This window comes from Oryzias latipes, chromosome 2 (assembly GCF_053564925.1).
Source record: "Oryzias latipes strain Hd-rR chromosome 2, Olatipes_Hd-rR_3.1".
Lineage (NCBI taxonomy): Eukaryota > Metazoa > Chordata > Actinopteri > Beloniformes > Adrianichthyidae > Oryzias > Oryzias latipes.
In genome coordinates this window covers 1472670-1491515 of record NC_136238.1, presented here as the reverse complement: position 1 = coordinate 1491515, position 18846 = coordinate 1472670, and the positions used below count along the sequence as shown (strand labels likewise).

General features: G+C 42.2%; 1 protein-coding gene across 1 annotated transcript; it reads right to left on the bottom strand.

Annotated features, from left to right (window-relative positions):
• Nucleotides 1-2374: 2374 nt before the first annotated feature.
• LOC111946413 (uncharacterized) lies at nucleotides 2375-8242 on the bottom strand. The gene is made up of 11 exons (XM_078930241.1): nucleotides 7590-8242; nucleotides 7048-7108; nucleotides 6647-6741; nucleotides 6051-6200; nucleotides 5836-5972; nucleotides 5656-5749; nucleotides 4240-4363; nucleotides 3759-3979; nucleotides 3503-3680; nucleotides 3187-3305; nucleotides 2375-3031 (listed from the first exon to the last, which is right to left on the bottom strand). Exons 3-11 carry the CDS (start codon nucleotides 6686-6688, stop codon nucleotides 2600-2602), a joined length of 1497 nt encoding a protein of 498 aa, XP_078786367.1. The 5' UTR covers nucleotides 6689-6741; nucleotides 7048-7108; nucleotides 7590-8242; the 3' UTR covers nucleotides 2375-2599.
• Between the last annotated feature and the right edge of the window lie 10604 nt (nucleotides 8243-18846).

Here is an 18846-nt window from a genome sequence, read left to right as displayed (position 1 = left end):
GGGAAGGAAGAGACAGAGACCCTGTGGAGAATCAGAAGGTTCAGGCTGGTTAGGTGATAGGGTTAGGGTTCCAGGCTGTATGCCTGGAGCCCTCGTGCACGGACCATTTCTGTCCCCACTCAGATCTCGCTCCTCCCTCTGGGTAATGAAGGATAAATTATTTTATTTTTTTCATAATCTAATTAGGGTTAGGGCTCTCAATTTAAATTTGGTTAGGGTTAGGATCAAAAACCTTTAGGGCAGGGCCATATGAAAATTGATTATGGGAATTCATAATCTCCCTCTGCTGGAAAAAAGAAAATTTACAGGGGGGGTTTTGAGAAAATCTGATGATGGAGAGGGACTGTTTAGCAACTCCCTCTGCTGGACAAAAGGGGGAAGAGCGGTTAAGTGTCTCTAATTAGAATAATGGTGTTTTTTTGTCATTTAGGCCTCTAGGATGAAGGGTGTCTAATTTAGAAATCCAATTTCTTTCATGTCTCCTTCTCACTGGGGTTGACCATCTGGGATTCATCTGCACGATCGTTGCATTGACTGAATCCCATCCGTGGGAAATGAAATGTTGTACCAGGTAAGTGTCTGTGTTTTTATGTTTTGTGATGTTGTGTCTGTGTTGGGTGAATCTAACTAAGAGAGTGTTCCCAGTCTCCCCAACGTACTGTATCCCACAGGTGGAGCAGGAGATAACATAAATGCAGTTTTGAGAGTGGGGGCTCCCCCTGCATAGAGACGGAAACACATTTTTGTTGTGGTGGCTGCAAATCCAATCCAAATGTTTGAAAAAAGAGGTGAGTGCTCTGGATTTTGGTTGTGTAGGGGGAGGAAGTTTGGCTCTAATTAAAATGTCCTTAAGATTCTTGTTTCTCCTGTAGGCTGGCAGAAATCTGTGCTCCTCGAGCAGCCCCTGGCTCTGAACAAGATCCCGGAAGTTCCTCCTGAGGACTCTCACCATCCTGCACGTGGCTGCCGAATGTGTTGTGACAATGGGTAAAAGGGGGGCTGTATCAATAGGTTTAATTTGTTGAAATGACTTAAAACACTTTCTTAAAAAGGAGCGGGAATAACCCCTTGTGTATAATGCCGAAAAAAGAATTTTGGTGGCCTTTTTAAAGTCTGCCTGTTGGGTGCAGATTCTGTGGAAGCGGAGCAGCTGGGATTTAACCAGACCTGCAAATGTGTGTTTGGGATGAAAACTGGTTTTATGTAACAGTGCATGTGTGTCTGTGGGTTTAAAATAAACTTTAATGTCCAATTTGTGTGTGGTGTGAAAGTCACTTCCCTTAAATGTGGTCGTGTCTAGAAAGTCGACTGAAGAGGCGTGGCATGTTGATTTTAGTTTGATGGAAGGGTTGTGGCTGTTGAGAGTCCCCAGGAAGGTTCCAAACTCCTGCTCAGAGTGCGTCCAAACGCCCCAGATGTCGTCGAGGTACCTGTAATAACAGAGCGGCTTTAAAGCACATTTCTGTAGTGCAGAGGATTCCCACTCTGCCATGAAAATATTGGCATAAGCCGGTGCAAATTTCTTCCCCATAGCTGTGCCCTTAATTTGAACAAAAAATTCCCCATTAAATTCAAAATCATTTCTGTTTAAATTAATCTCTAATAATTGGAGTAATTCTTTATCTGGTCGTTTTTTGTCCGGGTATTTTTGAAAAATTCTTTTAATACTGTCAATGCCCTCTTTGTGATCAATATTGGTATATAAGCTATCAATATCCATACACAGCAAAAAGTGGAGTGTTGATTCAACTCCCACAGAGTTAGTTTCAACACTTTTTCAGGGTTTATATAGCTCCACACTTTACGGAGTTAAATTAACATTTTCAAAATAGTTAAATCATTTAACACCGAGTCAGAGTCACTTGTTTAACTCAATAAATATGTTAAATTAACACCGAGTCAGTCACTTGTTTAACTCAATTAATGTTAAATTAACACCGAGTCAGTCACTTTTTTAACTCAATTAATGTTAAATTAACACCAAGTCAGTCACTTTTTTAACTCAATTAATGTTAAATTAACACCAAGTCAGTCACTTGTTTAACTCAATTAATGTTAAATTAACACCTAGTCAGTCACTTATTTAACTAATTAATGTTAAATTAACACAGAGTCAGTCACTTTTTTAACTCAATTAATGTTAAATTAACACCAAGTCAGTCACTTATTTAACTCAATTAATGTTAAATTAACACCAAGTCAGTCACTTGTTTAACTCAATAAATATGTTAAACTAACAGTCAGAGTTCCTTCTTAACTCACTAAACTTAGCTAGACACTTAAACTATCCAAAAGTGTTTTTTTAATCCAATACTATAATACGATACAACAGTTGAAATTATTTTACCGAAAATGAAATACTTCCCAAAAGATGTAATTTAAAAAATATTTAATATTTCACTCTCATGCAGTTAAATAAAACATATTACATGACAGAATAACAAAAAGACTTGGATGGGAGTGGGAAAAAACAATTTGTTCAATGCCTCTATAAGCAGTGATGAGGTGCTTTCTAAAGCCTGCATAAGTTTGAAGCTGAAGCCTATAACTTGGCTGACAACAAAACAACTTGAACTTTGGTCCAGGATAATAACCATGTTCAACTCATATGTGAAATCAACTGCTGGGAAAAACAATCTTGCACAAAAAACATGAGCATTTTGATCAAAATGCCTTTAATTGCCTTGACTTTAAATCTGGGTTGTGAGAAGCACCTCCTGGATAAGGAGTTTGGCTCATGTCTCGAAACTTTTGGTGACACCTTCATTTTACCCATATCAATATTATAAACTGTTGTCTGCAAAAAGGTGTAGAAATTCAGAAGTGCACCATCATAAGACACACTGAAAACAAAATGAGCTTTAAAAAGTTCATCAAATGCCCCAAGGGAGCGGTTTGCCTGGCATGGGATGAGATGGTTGTCAATGGAGATGTAGAATCTGTCGATGTTCCTCTTTTCACGACCAACGGCAAGGAGGTACAGCTGATGGTGGTGCTGATTCTGAAGATGCTCCTCCAAACTGCAGTAAGACTGAGGTTTAAAAGGGACATTGGACACTCAAGTCAGAAATAGCACTGCACAAGTTAACACAAACATTCTATGTTAAAGGAAACTTGCCTAAAATTTGTTTCATTTATCTATTTACCAGTTTTACACATGATCAAAATTAACAAATATAAAATTACCTTGAGAAAGTCAACTTTTTCAACTGCATCAGAGGCGCTGATTTTTGGATACTTTGGCCCCCCAGGTGGTGGTGGAAGGTATAACAGCAACAAAAGCGAGGCCATCTCTGCGTCATGAGCTATGGAACAAAGAATGAATTAATAAAGACTTAAAACAATGATCATTAAAAGTGCAAAAAGCAGTTACTCTGTTGAAAATTTTTAAAACTCTGCATGTCTGTAGAAGATATGTGCCGCAATAAATAATACAATGACAGTACAAAGTACAAAATGTTAATAAAGTATTGAATTGTAAACACAAGAGAGCAAAACTCACTCATTGTCTCATCACTGCCTTGTGGACTCTCTGCTGAATGCAACAGCTGACGAAGCTCTGGAGTTGAAGTGAGCTGCTTGGCCTCTTTGATAATGTTGCATCTAAAGATCGGGTCCCATTTCTGAAGCAGCCGGTTGGATACCTCGTCATTAAACAAGAGAATGAAGTCTTGATTCGCCTATGAGAAAGAAAATATACCACAAACACATTCAGCACAACACTTCAAGTAGTTCTCAACATACCACTGCATACTTACCAATCCTTTGGTATCCAGGAATCTTGGGAAGCATGACAGGATGTCAAGCGCTTTGTCTGAGTCATTGACGAGTTTTTGCCGATGCTGAAACGTCTCTCTCATCTTTCGAAAAATTAGTGTAGTGTCTGTGGCATGGTTGAGCAAAGACATTGCCTCCTGACAAGCATCTCCATCCAGCTGCTGCTCTTCAACTACAACAGATCTCTGGAATTTAGGGCCCCCTGAAGAAAGGAACACATACACTTCATAGAAATCAGGTCCTAGTTGCTGATCAGATAGGTAAATGAAAAAAAAAATACATATATAATTAAAGTCAGTCCAAGAAAATGTTCAACCAATCTAGTTAGAGGAAAGTGGCTTTCTTATGTCAGACAAACAAAATACTTTTGTGAAAGAGGTGAAGGCATGCAAACCTAAAACCCTCTTTGTTCTCTTCTACTACAGTAGCTGACATAAGGTAACCAGTTTGCAGATGTATTACCTTGTCCTTGAGAAAGGCCAGTGAGGCTATTTGAAGTGGTACATTCTCGTCGAATCTTTCTCTGGATGGTCTTAAGACGCCAAGAAATGTATCCTGTACTGCTTGCAGCATCATAGAAGTGTTCCTGAAATGGAAATACATTAACACTTATTGTGCATTGTCTGTCATTTTTAAGAATATCAGAAATCAAAATGCCCACCCAGAACTAGGGTTGGGCGATGTCCCTTAAATAGGCCGTTGACGATGTTTGCTGTCAACCATCGGGATGGACGATGACATCGTCGGGGGGGGGGTATTTTTACATTTTTCGTTCTTATACAACTGCTATTCGTTTTTTTGCTTTTTTCATTTTATTTCCCAATCTGCGATGATCCAGTATAAACTGAGGGAAGTGACTTTAACAAAAAAAGTAACAAACAAAATAGAAGAGAAGTAGTCCGCTCCCGCACTTCCGGGGGAGTGCGGACTTACAGCTTTGTGTTTGATGGGAAGGGGGGGGGGGGGGTACATGAGCGATATGTGTGGGAGATTTAAGACTGCGATCAGTCCCGCAGCTCTAGGGGTACAAGCAACCGAACTCAGAACCGGGTCTAAAAGTGTGTGTCTGTGCACAGCTCGGATCGTTAGCACACACACAGCGGTTTGAGCTTCAAAGCAGAAATGTCGCTCAGTCCTTAGAAAACATTCAAACAATCACGCGGATTTGTGTTTCCAGTCGTGTCCCGACTAAATAAAGGCTGATGTTATTCTTACATGTTTACGTGCAGCCAGCAAGCAGCACCATCCAAAGCTAATGTTGTTAGCCCGTGTTAGCATACTGCTAATCCTGGCTTCGTTCAGAAAAAGCACTGACCACACGGATTAAAATTCAAATGATGAGCGAACAGGTGTTTCATAATAACCGTAACATTATTAAAAGCACGTTTAGAAGATCATCTCGTATTTTACCGAGCTGACATGTCAATGTATATAGCCGCTCGGCGCTGTTTAACAATGTTTTGTATTGAATTGTTACATACAATAAAGTTTGAAGAAAAAAAAGCCGCTCGGCGGAGTTTATATGCTTCCGTTTTTCAAACCCTACTGCGCATGTGCGAATGATTTATTCCGACGGAAAGTGTGACCTTAGTGAACGTTTTTATATTCTGAAGACATTTTTCTGGGCCCATGTACACGGTTGGATTCTAATCCGACCATTGATCCCATCAAGATATTTTGTACATGTAACCGCGGCTTATGGTGTCGACGCGCAACGTGGCGGGGGCGTGGCATCACGATGGTGGTCTCTCCATCGGGATGTCAGTCACCCATCACGATGGACGATGATATCGTCCATCGGCACAACCCTACCCAGAACCCAACAACACAAAACATAAATACTATCTCAACAAATATTACAATTATAATTATATATACATAGCCTTTCTTGGAGTATGGGTCTTTCAGGGATGGAAAAAGTGTCACTATCCCAAGAGCATATTCTTCTCTAACAGCTTTGGTGGGGAGATGTCTGGGAAGAGATTCAATTGGGATTACTATAGTAAGCTAGACAGTTTTTATTCTTTTTTTAAGTGTAAAAAAACTGGGCACATTTACCTGTGTTTATCAATCATGTGGGCCACTATTGTATTGACAAGCTTTCTTCTGGTAGAATCTTTAAGAGTCTGTGATGTGTGATATTCTTCAAGGACCTCCTCACCACCTGAACTGGTTCCAAGTACAGCTTCGATCAACTTAAAGAAGACAAAAATTGTAATTAAACGGAAAATAACAAATGTTGACAATTAAAGATAAATGAGCTTTGTTCCAACCTTTTTTGCAGAAACTGCATTGATTGTTCCTTTAACTCTTGATTTTTTCCTTGGGATCTCATCTAGAAGTATAGTTGATGCACTTGCACTTGAACTTGAAGCTTGAGTCAGACCATTCAGATGGAGAGGACAAGGAGCAATCGGTAAACTCTAGGAGAAAAAATAAAATTCAGAAATAAAAAAAAAGACAGCTTTGTTCACATGTGGCAATTTTTTTGCATCTTGTTGGATTCCACATTATACTACAAATTGTTTTTTTTTCTTTCTGTAGACTGATTTTAGAATTCAGGTTCCACCATTTGACACTGAATTGCTTCATGTAACTGACCCTTTACATTTCTCACCATCACTTGGGAAAACTGTTAAAACAACGCTGCCTTGGCTGACAAGGTCATTGAAAATGTCTTAGTCAACTTCTGTCCCTGTTGCATTTTTGTATACTATTTTGCGTCAGGTGGCAGGCAAAACCTCTCGATGACTGGAAAAGATGAGATATTTCTGAGAGCACCTTTTAAGCCAGCACTATTCTCACTTCACAAATGATTAAACTAATTTGGATAAAAATCACCTACACAATCAAAATTTTAAAAACTAACCTTTTTCATGCAGTTGCATGAAATCAAACTCTCCAACTTCATCCACCTTTACATATTTCTGCTGTTGGTGGTAGCGAACCTGAACCAGCAATTTACTGAACCATACCAAAAAGAGAAAACATGACAGAAATAAGCATTTTATAGCATACAACTTAAACAATTCATATGAACACAGTAAACCTATATCAACCATGTTATACACTAGAGGACTGAAACTTTTAATACACATTCAGCGGATTCCAGAATAATGTATGTGAGGCATGTAATATGCATAGTCAATTATGTAATCACCAACTCTGGTATATGTTAGAATGAGCCTTCCATAAAAAACAAGAAATAATCTGAGGGGGAAAAAAGCGAGTGGCCATGCTGACACTGCTAACATGACTATCAAGACTTACCTAAATCACTTTAGGTTTACCATCTGAAAACCTCTGAAGCTGAAGAGCAACACCAATAGACCTACAAGAGTTAGATTATAAAATTTAGTTACATTTACAATGTGGTGTAGAGATTGATTAAAGCAAGGTTGCTTTATAAAATTAAATTATACTTAAGTAACACCCCCTCCCCCACAAAAAGTGACAGCCCATATCTTTCTAAAGGACACAAAGATTGACTTATTCGTAAATGCTAGCGTTAAATCATTCTCCATGGCTCGAAATAAAACAAACATACAAATTTTTTTTATACATTTTGCTTTTAAAATGCATTTCGCAACACATCTAAAGGTTAAAATATAAATATATTCCCCTATTTAATTTAATCATCTAGATAACGTGACATCCAGCTATTACAAGCAGGAAAGGCATACTTATTTATTAGATTATTTCAAAAAGGTAAAAATAATAATAAAACTAGAGGATCTTTTTTGATATTTTCGCAGTGGAAATAAGAAAATATAAAGCCGCGGCGGCTCTCTGTCTGCCGCCAACCAGCCTACCGAGGCGGGGGCGGACGTGGAGCACTCCATCCCCATCATGGGCCCTGGAACAAGCTGGTGACCTGTCTAGGGTTTTCCCACCTTCGCCCAACAGTATCCGGACGTGCTCCAGTAACCCAGCGGCCCCGAAAGGGATATAAAGCAGGTTAAGATGGATGGATGGACGTTCGGGATTAAAATAGTGACATCGAGTCGCCATTTTGTATTTGTACTTCACCTGCTCATGGAGTCACTGAACACGTTGAGTCCCAGATTGCTTAAAACCTCGCCAACGTCTCTCTTTTTTTTAACTTAGCTGAAAACGTGCTGCGCTCAAATTGCGTCGCATATCCTCTACATTGAGTTGATATTGAAACTCAACGTCTGTGTAAATGAAGCATTAGCTGTTCGGGTAAAGCTGCATTTACACCTTCTGTTCTGCCTGTAACGCTTACATAAACATGAACGCCACGTCCCGCTGCCGGTGTGAAAGCAGCTTAACAGCAACAAAAAAGCGTAGAAAAGTTATACAGTTTTCCCTAGATACATCATGTATACACTAACTTTCATTTAATATTATCTTCCCCATAAATTACAGTTACTTACCACTTGTGAAGAACTTTTTCCAGCACTGATGAAACCTTCTGCAGCTCATGGAAAATTACCAGCACGATGCACTTTCTTCCACAGGGTTTCCGAGGCGGGAGCCCAGGGGCTTTGACTCTCTACAGTGTTCAATGAGCTTGATTTGGCTAAAATAACTCCAACACTGAACATTATTTGAATCACAGTGAGTTAAAATAACACTTCAAGAGTGTCAGTCCGTTGTACTTTCTTGCACAGGGTTTCTGAGGCAGAAGCCCAGGGGCATTAACTCTCTGTAGTGTTAAATTAGCTTGATTTGGGTAACACTGATAAATAACCCCAACACTGAACACCATTTGAATCACAATGTGTTAAAATAACACTTCAAGAGTGAAAATCAACTCTGGTTTGTTTAACCCCGAAATTTCAACTCTCCAGTTTTTGCTGTGTAGTAAACAGAAAGGAGTCTGCTGGGATTACTAGTTGTTTAATTTTTTCAATAAAATGATATGTATCTTTAAGGTAACTGTCATGTTTATTAGATAACGGATTCAGAAAAAAATCCAAATATTCTGCTGTATAATAGGTTTCACTTTCACAGTCTGAAACAATGGGTCTGCCAGGAGGAATTTTAGATGGAACGGTCCATTTTTGGGGATCTTTATGGATTTTGGGTAACATATAAAAACGTCTGGGCCTCGGTTGCGAGTTGCCCTGCAGGTAAGTTTTTTGTTTTTTATTTATAAATTTCTTTTTCAGTAAATTATTAATAATTGTATCTACTAGAGGGATTGTATCTAAATAAATGGGTTTATTGAGTTTATGATAATAAGTTACATCATTTAACTGTCTGTAACCTTCATATAAATAATCTTTTTTATCCATAATTACTGTTAGACTGCCCTTATCGGCTGGTTTAATAACTATATCATTATTTTGGGCTAATTCTTTTAGAGCTTTGGTTTCCTCACCACTCAAATTTGGAGTGTTATGAATGATTTTAAAATCATTCTCAAAGTATGAAATATCCTGGTCTATTAAACGGTTAATTTGTGGTGGGAGAGTAGCAGATGGGGGTGTCCAGTCAGATTTCAGTGTGAATGGCTGAGGTTGGATGCTGCTTTTGTCCTTATAGTGAACAGTTAACTTAATTCTGCGATGGTACTCCTGTAAATCATGTCTGGATTGAAAGGTCAAATTCTTACTGTTACATTTGGAAGGGATGAAAGTAAGACCTCTGCTCAGCAGGGAAAGCTGTGTAAGAGAAAGAACAAAGTTATCACATAGATTCATGACTCCATCTTTCCCCTCCCTCTGTGAGAGGCTTAAAGGGAGCTTCAGTTTAACCATGAAGCCCAGTGTTCCAGCATCCTCTTCGCGGTAGCTGCCGTCCAGTGGATGCTGTCAGTTTGGGTCTCAAAGAAGCCACTGAGTGGGGGGATGTAGTCTGTCAGTTCTTGGATGTGTTGATTCAGATGAATCAGGACGGCTTTTTCATCTGGTGAAAGGTGAGGTGAAAAACTGACGTGAGGGACGAAGATCGTGGCGTCTGGGAATCTCTGTCCTGCTACAGTCAGGGCTTTGATCATCTCTTTCACTGGAGCTTTTTTATCCCTCTGGGATCTGTTGTTGAGGCCGAAGGATAGCAGGAGAACCTCTGGTTCCGTCTGGAAGGTGGCCGTCTTCAGGAGAAATTCTGCATGATGCCATCTGGCGCCAGGAAAACTGTCCAATTGTACATTTCCACCTTTGAAAGGTGGGAGGCGGCTGATGTTTGAGTCTCCTATGATGACCTTCTTCTGTTGTATGTGCAGGTGCCACTCTGTAAATTTGCGGGGTGTGTTGTCGTGTCGTGTTGGAGCACACACCTGCATTTCTGCTGCAGAAGTTGTCGTCTGCTCTGCTCGCTCAACGGCTAGTCTGGACTGCACGCTGGATCTCAGCTTGGAGAGAGTGGCAGGGGTGAGTGTGTGGTACCCTCTGCTCTCCATGGTGCTGGTTTGGACGGGAGGAGGAGGACTCCCTTCTCTGTGGGAGGAGCGTTGGCTTCCTTTTCTCTGGCTCAGCGCTGTGATCTGCTCATCTGCTGGTTCTGGCTCCAGAGTGATTTCCTCTTCGGCTTCAGAGTCAGCCTTCTGCATGTCGAGAACTCGTACGACACTTTCTGCCGTAGAGCTTATTTGAGAGCGATTTATGCGTGGTGGAAGAGGGATTACAGGAGAAAGACGAGACGGGGATGTGGGAGGAGAAAGTTCTGTTTCACTTGCCTCCTCAAGGTCAAACAGAGGTGACCAGTCCTCCTGTTGTGGTTCTGTCATGGTCTCCACTGAAACCCGGGAGATTGGCGCAGGTGGAGGCGCTGCGTGGATTTGGGCGATGGTGGTGATCTGCTGACTGCTGCTTTGTGGTGAAGGGGGTGGCCGTGCTGCAGCTGGGCTCTGTGGTCTCGTGGAGGGAGGCTGGTTCACTGGAGGTGATGATGGAGCCAGCTCAATCACAGCATGTGGGTCCTCTTCTGCTGTCTGGTCAGCTGTCTGCGTTGGGAGAGAAGAAACGGCAGCAGCAGGAAGAGGAGCAGGAGGTGCTGTTTCTGTCGTCCTGGCAATGATGACCGCCTGGGCACGGTCTATTGTATCCTGTCTCAGGCGTCTGCCTAAATTACGTTTCGCCCACGTTGTGGCTATTTCAAAGGGGCCTCTCCAGTCCGGTGAAGGGAACTGGGTGAGCTTTTGCATTTCAGAGTCAATGTTCTTTTGATAATGCTCTCTGAGGATGAGAACGGTAGTGAAGGCCCAATTTCTAGCATTGCCGTCAATCAAAGTCTGTGTTTGTAGATTTGGGGATGCTGGTTTGATAATTGTAGCTAGATTGTTTGTTATTTTGTCCAGGGAGGGAGGATGAGCCTCTCTGGACACATTGGTGAGGTGGTGTACAGCTTTAATCAGTCTGTTCATTACACGCACCTTCTCTGTAAAATCAGGGTCATTAGACTGTACCCTGTGGGGGGGGGCTTCATTCCGATCACCTGCTGGTACAAAGACGTAGCGGCCATTTTGGTTGGAGGGACCGCGTGGTCTAGGTCTTGGCGCACGTTGAGCGCCATTTTGAAATGGGTAGCGCGGCCCGCTATAGAACGGCTGCGGTGCAGGGCGATGTCTCACCTGCTGTCTGCCGTAGAAGGCCGGCTCCAGAAAATGGGCTCCCTCCCTGGTGACGTCCGCATAAGATCGGCGTCCGTCTCGGCGTGGGTAGCTGGAAAAATCCGCAGCTGCACGTCTGTTCTGTGGCCTGTCGCGTTCATAGGCCCGTTCCCTCCGTCTGCCTCCTCTGGACTGCACCAGTATCCATCCGTCGTCGTGTGGGCGCGGTGGCATGGCTTACTGTGGTCCTTGTGTAATTCGGCCCGTTGCAGAAGGTACCTCCGTCACACGTGGCTAACAAGCTATGCTAATACTGGGAGGCTATGCTAATAATAAACTAGGAAACGTGATTTTACAGATCAACTTCGGTTTAATAAAAAAATAATACAAGCCAAGGTTGCAACGTTTCGAACAAGCTTAGTCTTCTTCAGGCTGGCTTAAGAATAAACATGAGAAGCGATCATACTGACGAGGATCAGCTCCGTGCATGCGTCTTCTCATCAAAATGGAGGGAAGAGTTCATGGGATGATGTCACATTTCCCATCATGCATTTGGGCTGCTCCTCCAATCAGGAGGCGTTGCTGGGTAGAAGGTGCCCTTCACTGGTCGAAGGAGCTTGGAGCCTCGGAGCGTTGTGTTCACATGCATTTGTAATTTTTTGTTTTCCCATAAAAGTAAAACATTTTTTTATGAAAATTAAATTTTACCATCTTAAAAGTATTGGGATCAATTGACAATATTCAAAACAGTATATGCTTTCCATAAAAAACTAAATACAAACATTCTGTAAAAAGGTAAAAGTATGCATTTATTTCATAACATTTCTGATGTAATTGTAATAACCCAAAAAAATGATAATAAAAATTGTGTATCTATTGCTTTTTCAAGAATCGAATTAAGGCTTCAATGGTGGAGGTGAGTATAATCCCTCTAGGAGAAAAAAAATGATAGGAGTTAGTTTTGAATTGCAGTCATAAACCAACAAACCATGACAAATATCATCTTTGGAGATGACAGAAAGAGATTTTTGGGAGGTGGGGAAGGAAGAGACAGAGACCCTGTGGAGAATCAGAAGGTTCAGGCTGGTTAGGTGATAGGGTTAGGGTTCCAGGCTGTATGCCTGGAGCCCTCGTGCACGGACCATTTCTGTCCCCACTCAGATCTCGCTCCTCCCTCTGGGTAATGAAGGATAAATTATTTTATTTTTTTCATAATCTAATTAGGGTTAGGGCTCTCAATTTAAATTTGGTTAGGGTTAGGATCAAAAGGGTTAGGGTTAGGGTTAGGGTTAGGGTTGGGTTAGGGTTGGGGTTTGCAAAAATACGTTTGTATTTTGTTTGCACTGGCCTGCTGTACTGAAGAAGGGGGAGGAAAAAGCTAGAAAATAAAAAATAAGCAGTAAAATGAATAAAAGAGAATTCAAACTCCAACTGTCAGTCTGCCCGGTCTGGATTCGAACCCTGGATGTCTGCATGAAGGGTAGTTGTCCTTACCATTAGGCTACCAAGCCTTACAATGACTTTTGGCTGCTGAGGGGGATAAGAAAGGGACGGGAGACAGAAAAAAAACAAAAAAAATAAAAAAATAAAAAGAAAATAATAATAAAAAAGTCTAAAAATGACCAACTAGATCAATATTTATAGTAAAAAAAAAGATTAAAAATCAATTAATCCAAGTTGTTAAGGATCTGGTAAAACTTAATCTTGTGGGTAAATTAGAAGCAGCAAAGTTAAATAAGTGCTAAAAACATGGAAAACATCCATAGAAAATTGTTAGTACATTAAAATAAGTGCTAAAATTAAGTGCCACGCCTTATTAAAACATAAAAAATATATATCAAATGCATGCAGGTTAAAAGACAATAAAATCAGTTAAAATAGGTTAGTATAAAAGTTTTGCTGTTCCTAAAAAAACCTTAGAGATCCTACTTTTTAATTTTGATTAATCTATAAGAAAAAAAAAAAAAAAAAAAAAAAAAATAATAAATAAATAAGATAAATAAATAAAATAATTAATAAATAAATAAGGGGGGGGGGCTAGCTCCCTGGATGGGGATGCTACCCTCTTTACAAGTAGGTTTATGGAGGGGAGGTATTCAGCTCCCTGATTAAGGATGCAGGGTGGGGGCTAGTACCCTGTATAGGGTGACTAGAGGAGGGGGAATGGGAGAAAGGGGGGAGGGGTTGGTTTAGCTCCCTGATTAGGGATGCTTCACCATTTGGTTTAGGAAAGGGGAGGGTGGGGCTTGTTCCCTGTTTAGGGTGACTAGAGGAGAGGGGTTGGGATAAAAAAGGGGGGGGGGAGGGTTGGTTTAGCTCCTTGATTAGGGATGCTTTACCATTTGGTTAAGGAAAGAGGAGGGTGGGGCTAGTTCCCTGTTTAGGGTGACTAGAGGAGGGGGGTGGGAAAGGGGGGGGAAAGGGGGGAGAGGGGTTGGTTTAGCTCCCTGATTAGGGACGCTTCACCATTTGGTCTGGGAAAGAGGAGGGTGGGGCTAGTTCCCTGTTTAGGGTGACTAGGGGAGGGGGAGTGGGAAAAAGGGGTTGGTTTAGCTCCCTGATTAGGGACGCTTCACCATTTGGTTTGGGAAAGAGGAGGGTGGGGCTAGTTCCCTGTTTAGGGTGACTAGGGGAGGGGGAGTGGGAAATAAGGGTTGGTTTAGCTCCCTGATTAGGGACGCTTCACCATTAGGAAAGGGGAGGGTGGGGCTAGTTCCCTGTTTAGGGTAACTAGAGGAGGGGGAGGGGGAAGAAAGGGGGGGGGAAGGGGGGGAATTGGTTTAGCTCCCTGATTAGGGACGCTTCACCATTTGGTTTAGGAAATAAGAGGGTGGGGCTAGTACCCTGTTTAGGGTGACTAGAGGAGGGGGGTTGGGAAAAAAGGGGGGAGGGGGAGAGGGGTTGGTTTAGCTCCCTGATTAGGGACGCTTCACCATTTGGTTTAAGAAAAAAGGGGGGGGGGGCTAGTTCCCTGTTTAGGGTGACTAGGGGAGAGGGAGTGAGAAAAAGCAGAGGGGGGGAAAGGAAGGGAAAAGAAGGGAAGAGGAGAAGCAACGAGGTCTCCAGGGCCCATGGAGACGGTCCCCTAATGGAAGAGGACTCAGAAGGGATGTTTTGCAGGTCATGTTCGACCTTTGCATGCCCGTTCATCATGCTTTTGTCCTCTATTAGCATGGTTATGCTTCGGGGGGGGCCGCACCACACACCTGGAGACCACGGGGGATCTAAATGGGGAAATAAAAGAATGGAGTAAGACATCCGGGCAAACAGGGTTAAAGAAACTAAAGGGGCTTTTGTGAAAAGTGCAGAGTAAAAAGCCATTTCAGAGTCAGCCCTGCTCCAAGATGTAAGTCCATGGGGTTGGGTCATGGTGAGGATGCTCTTACCATGTTGCAGCTGTAGGTTGTCTTCAAAGTGCCAAGTGGGAGTTGGTGTGGGTCCCAAAAAGGCATTGCCCTGAGGTGTAGGCATGGTGGGTGTTGTTGGAGATATTGCTCAGTAGTCCCTTGGGTACCTCTGTTTCTGCTGTTCTTGGGTTTGAACCCAGGTCCTGGTGGGGAATTGATCTGGAAGACAGCGTCTTTATGCGGTCCGCCACCGGAGCAGTGGCTTGTTAGTGGTGAAATGTCCTTGTGGGTTGGGATGCCTCTCTGGTTAGAGAGCTTGTTCCTCAGCAGTTCAAGGAGGGTTTTGAAGAAGGTTATTTTCCAAAAATGTACTTATTTAGAAAAGAAATGACAGAGCTTCACAGGCAGAGCCCCCCACCATGTAAATAACCCACTTAGTTAAAAATATGCTAAAAAGCGTTTCAAAAAAGGAAACTGCAAAAAAGTTTAAAAAAAGGTCCCAAAAGGGATTAAAATCTTTACTAAAAAGATGTTAAAAAGGGCTTACATTTTGGAGCAGAGTTTGAACCCGACGTTTCGCAACGTTTGTTGCTTCCTCAGGGGTTGCTGACTCCATGTTGTGTGTTCTCTTATATGGTGCTTGGGTGATTGACTAATAGTTTGCACCTGGTTGGGAGTGAACTCAAATGGCCGTCAGGATAAAAAGTAAAAACAGGAATTGGAAATAAAATACAGTACAGCGGCGCTGGCAGGGTTAGGGTTGGGTTAGGGTTGGGGTTTGCAAAAATACGTTTGTATTTTGTTTGCACTGGCCTGCTGTACTGAAGAAGGGGGAGGAAAAAGCTAGAAAATAAAAAATAAGCAGTAAAATGAATAAAAGAGAATTCAAACTCCAACTGTCAGTCTGCCCGGTCTGGATTCGAACCCTGGATGTCTGCATGAAGGGTAGTTGTCCTTACCATTAGGCTACCAAGCCTTACAATGACTTTTGGCTGCTGAGGGGGATAAGAAAGGGACGGGAGACAGAAAAAAAACAAAAAAAATAAAAAAATAAAAAGAAAATAATAATAAAAAAGTCTAAAAATGACCAACTAGATCAATATTTATAGTAAAAAAAAAAGATTAAAAATCAATTAATCCAAGTTGTTAAGGATCTGGTAAAACTTAATCTTGTGGGTAAATTAGAAGCAGCAAAGTTAAATAAGTGCTAAAAACATGGAAAACATCCATAGAAAATTGTTAGTACATTAAAATAAGTGCTAAAATTAAGTGCCACGCCTTATTAAAACATAAAAAATATATATCAAATGCATGCAGGTTAAAAGACAATAAAATCAGTTAAAATAGGTTAGTATAAAAGTTTTGCTGTTCCTAAAAAAACCTTAGAGATCCTACTTTTTAATTTTGATTAATCTATAAGAAAAAAAAAAAAAAAAAAAAAAAAAAATTATAAATAAATAAGATAAATAAATAAAATAATTAATAAATAAATAAGGGGGGGGGGGCTAGCTCCCTGGATGGGGATGCTACCCTCTTTACAAGTAGGTTTATGGAGGGGAGGTATTCAGCTCCCTGATTAAGGATGCAGGGTGGGGGCTAGTACCCTGTATAGGGTGACTAGAGGAGGGGGAATGGGAGAAAGGGGGGAGGGGTTGGTTTAGCTCCCTGATTAGGGATGCTTCACCATTTGGTTTAGGAAAGGGGAGGGTGGGGCTTGTTCCCTGTTTAGGGTGACTAGAGGAGAGGGGTTGGGATAAAAAAGGGGGGGGGAGGGTTGGTTTAGCTCCTTGATTAGGGACGCTTCACCATTTGGTCTGGGAAAGAGGAGGGTGGGGAAGTTCCCTGTTTAGGGTGACTAGGGGAGGGGGAGTGGGAAAAAGGGGTTGGTTTAGCTCCCTGATTAGGGACGCTTCACCATTTGGTTTGGGAAAGAGGAGGGTGGGGCTAGTTCCCTGTTTAGGGTGACTAGGGGAGGGGGAGTGGGAAATAGGGGTTGGTTTAGCTCCCTGATTAGGGACGCTTCACCATTAGGAAAGGGGAGGGTGGGGCTAGTTCCCTGTTTAGGGTAACTAGAGGAGGGGGAGGGGGAAGAAAGGGGGGGGGAAGAAAGGGGGGGGGAAGGGGGGGGATTGGTTTAGCTCCCTGATTAGGGACGCTTCACCATTTGGTTTAAGAAAAAAGGGGGGGGGGCTAGTTCCCTGTTTAGGGTGACTAAGGGAGAGGGAGTGAGAAAAAGCAGAGGGGGGGAAAGGAAGGGGAAAAGAAGGGAAGAGGAGAAGCAACGAGGTCTCCAGGGCCCATGGAGACGGTCCCCTAATGGAAGAGGGTTAGGGTTAGGGTTAAGGTTAGGGGTTAGGGTTAGGGTTAGGGTAGGTTAGGGTTAGGGTAGGGTTAGGGTTAGGGTTAGGGTTAGGTTTAGAAAATTAGAATCTCACTGCCAAAGGCAGTGAAACTCAAATGCATAGGCCATCCCCCCGTCCAGAAAACCAAAATTCTTTGCCCCACACTCAAAAATTAGGATGAAAGGACTTACATATTCAAAAATTGGGCTCTCACGTCCCTGGACAACTTGTATGTTCAATTTTGTCTCCTCTTCTTTCTTCTTTGCAGGAACATTTCTTTTGTTTCCTCAGGTAAGTAGCCTTTTCTTTGCAGGATATTTTTCCTTTTAGGGCTCCACTTGGCATCACTTGTCGCCCAGAGCTTGTGCACGATATTTCGGACTTCCTGGTCCTTCTTCAGGTGCTGAACTGAGCAAATTTTGTTTGTATATCCCCTGTACATGAGAGCTTGGATGGAATAAAAATCCTTTGTCCATAAGTCCTGGTCTGATTGCCTTCTGTTTTATTGTGCCTTCGTATGACAGGGCTGCAAGGTGAGTGAGTGAGTTGGAAGAAGCAGGTCCGCTTAAATAGAGCAGGTGGGCGGAGTTAGCCTTTGTATTGCTCCTGAATGGCTGTGGATCCATGCTCTTCCGAAATTGTCCGTAGCTTTATGGCTCTTTGAAGTATATTCTCACTTATAGTTTTTAGGAGTGGGAGCACACCCCCCCTCACCAAGATGAGGTCCAAACAGTTAAGGAAATCACCCAGCTTGCACAAACAATTTTTCTTTTTCCTCTTCTGTCATTTTTCCTCCAAAAATCCTCTCAGAAAAGGTTTTTCTCACTTCTTCACTGAGGTTAAGATTAGGAAAGGATGACTTGGAAAGCATGTAAAGTCCAACATCATGTCTGAGAGAAGGTTGTTTTTCTTCTCAGCATGGAAGTGGGGCTCCGAACTCCAGCACCAGACCGGCAGAGGGGCACGAGCGTGTCAGGTTTAGAAAATTAGAATCTCACTGCCAAAGGCAGTGAAACTCAAATGCATAGGCCATCCCCCCGTCCAGAAAACCAAAATTCTTTGCCCCACACTCAAAAATTAGGATGAAAGGACTTACATATTCAAAAATTGGGCTCTCACGTCCCTGGACAACTTGTATGTTCAATTTTGTCTCCTCTTCTTTCTTCTTTGCAGGAACATTTCTTTTGTTTCCTCAGGTAAGTAGCCTTTTCTTTGCAGGATATTTTTCCTTTTAGGGCTCCACTTGGCATCACTTGTCGCCCAGAGCTTGTGCACGATATTTCGGACTTCCTGGTCCTTCTTCAGGTGCTGAACTGAGCAAATTTTGTTTGTATATCCCCTGTACATGAGAGCTTGGATGGAATAAAAATCCTTTGTCCATAAGTCCTGGTCTGATTGCCTTCTGTTTTATTGTGCCTTCGTATGACAGGGCTGCAAGGTGAGTGAGTGAGTTGGAAGAAGCAGGTCCGCTTAAATAGAGCAGGTGGGCGGAGTTAGCCTTTGTATTGCTCCTGAATGGCTGTGGATCCATGCTCTTCCGAAATTGTCCGTAGCTTTATGGCTCTTTGAAGTATATTCTCACTTATAGTTTTTAGGAGTGGGAGCACACCCCCCCTCACCAAGATGAGGTCCAAACAGTTAAGGAAATCACCCAGCTTGCACAAACAATTTTTCTTTTTCCTCTTCTGTCATTTTTCCTCCAAAAATCCTCTCAGAAAAGGTTTTTCTCACTTCTTCACTGAGGTTAAGATTAGGAAAGGATGACTTGGAAAGCATGTAAAGTCCAACATCATGTCTGAGAGAAGGTTGTTTTTCTTCTCAGCATGGAAGTGGGGCTCCGAACTCCAGCACCAGACCGGCAGAG

Excerpts from the sequence above, each read along its gene's own strand:
- LOC111946413 (XM_078930241.1), bottom strand. The coding sequence starts at position 6,688 with ATGAAGTTGGAGAGTTTGATTTCATGCAACTGCATGAAAAAG. Across the intron at positions 6,201-6,646 it reads CATGCAACTGCATGAAAAAG|AGTTTACCGATTGCTCCTTG; the intron begins GTTAGTTTTTAA and ends TTTTTCTCCTAG. Across the intron at positions 3,980-4,239 it reads TGGCCTTTCTCAAGGACAAG|GGGGCCCTAAATTCCAGAGA; the intron begins GTAATACATCTG and ends TCCTTTCTTCAG.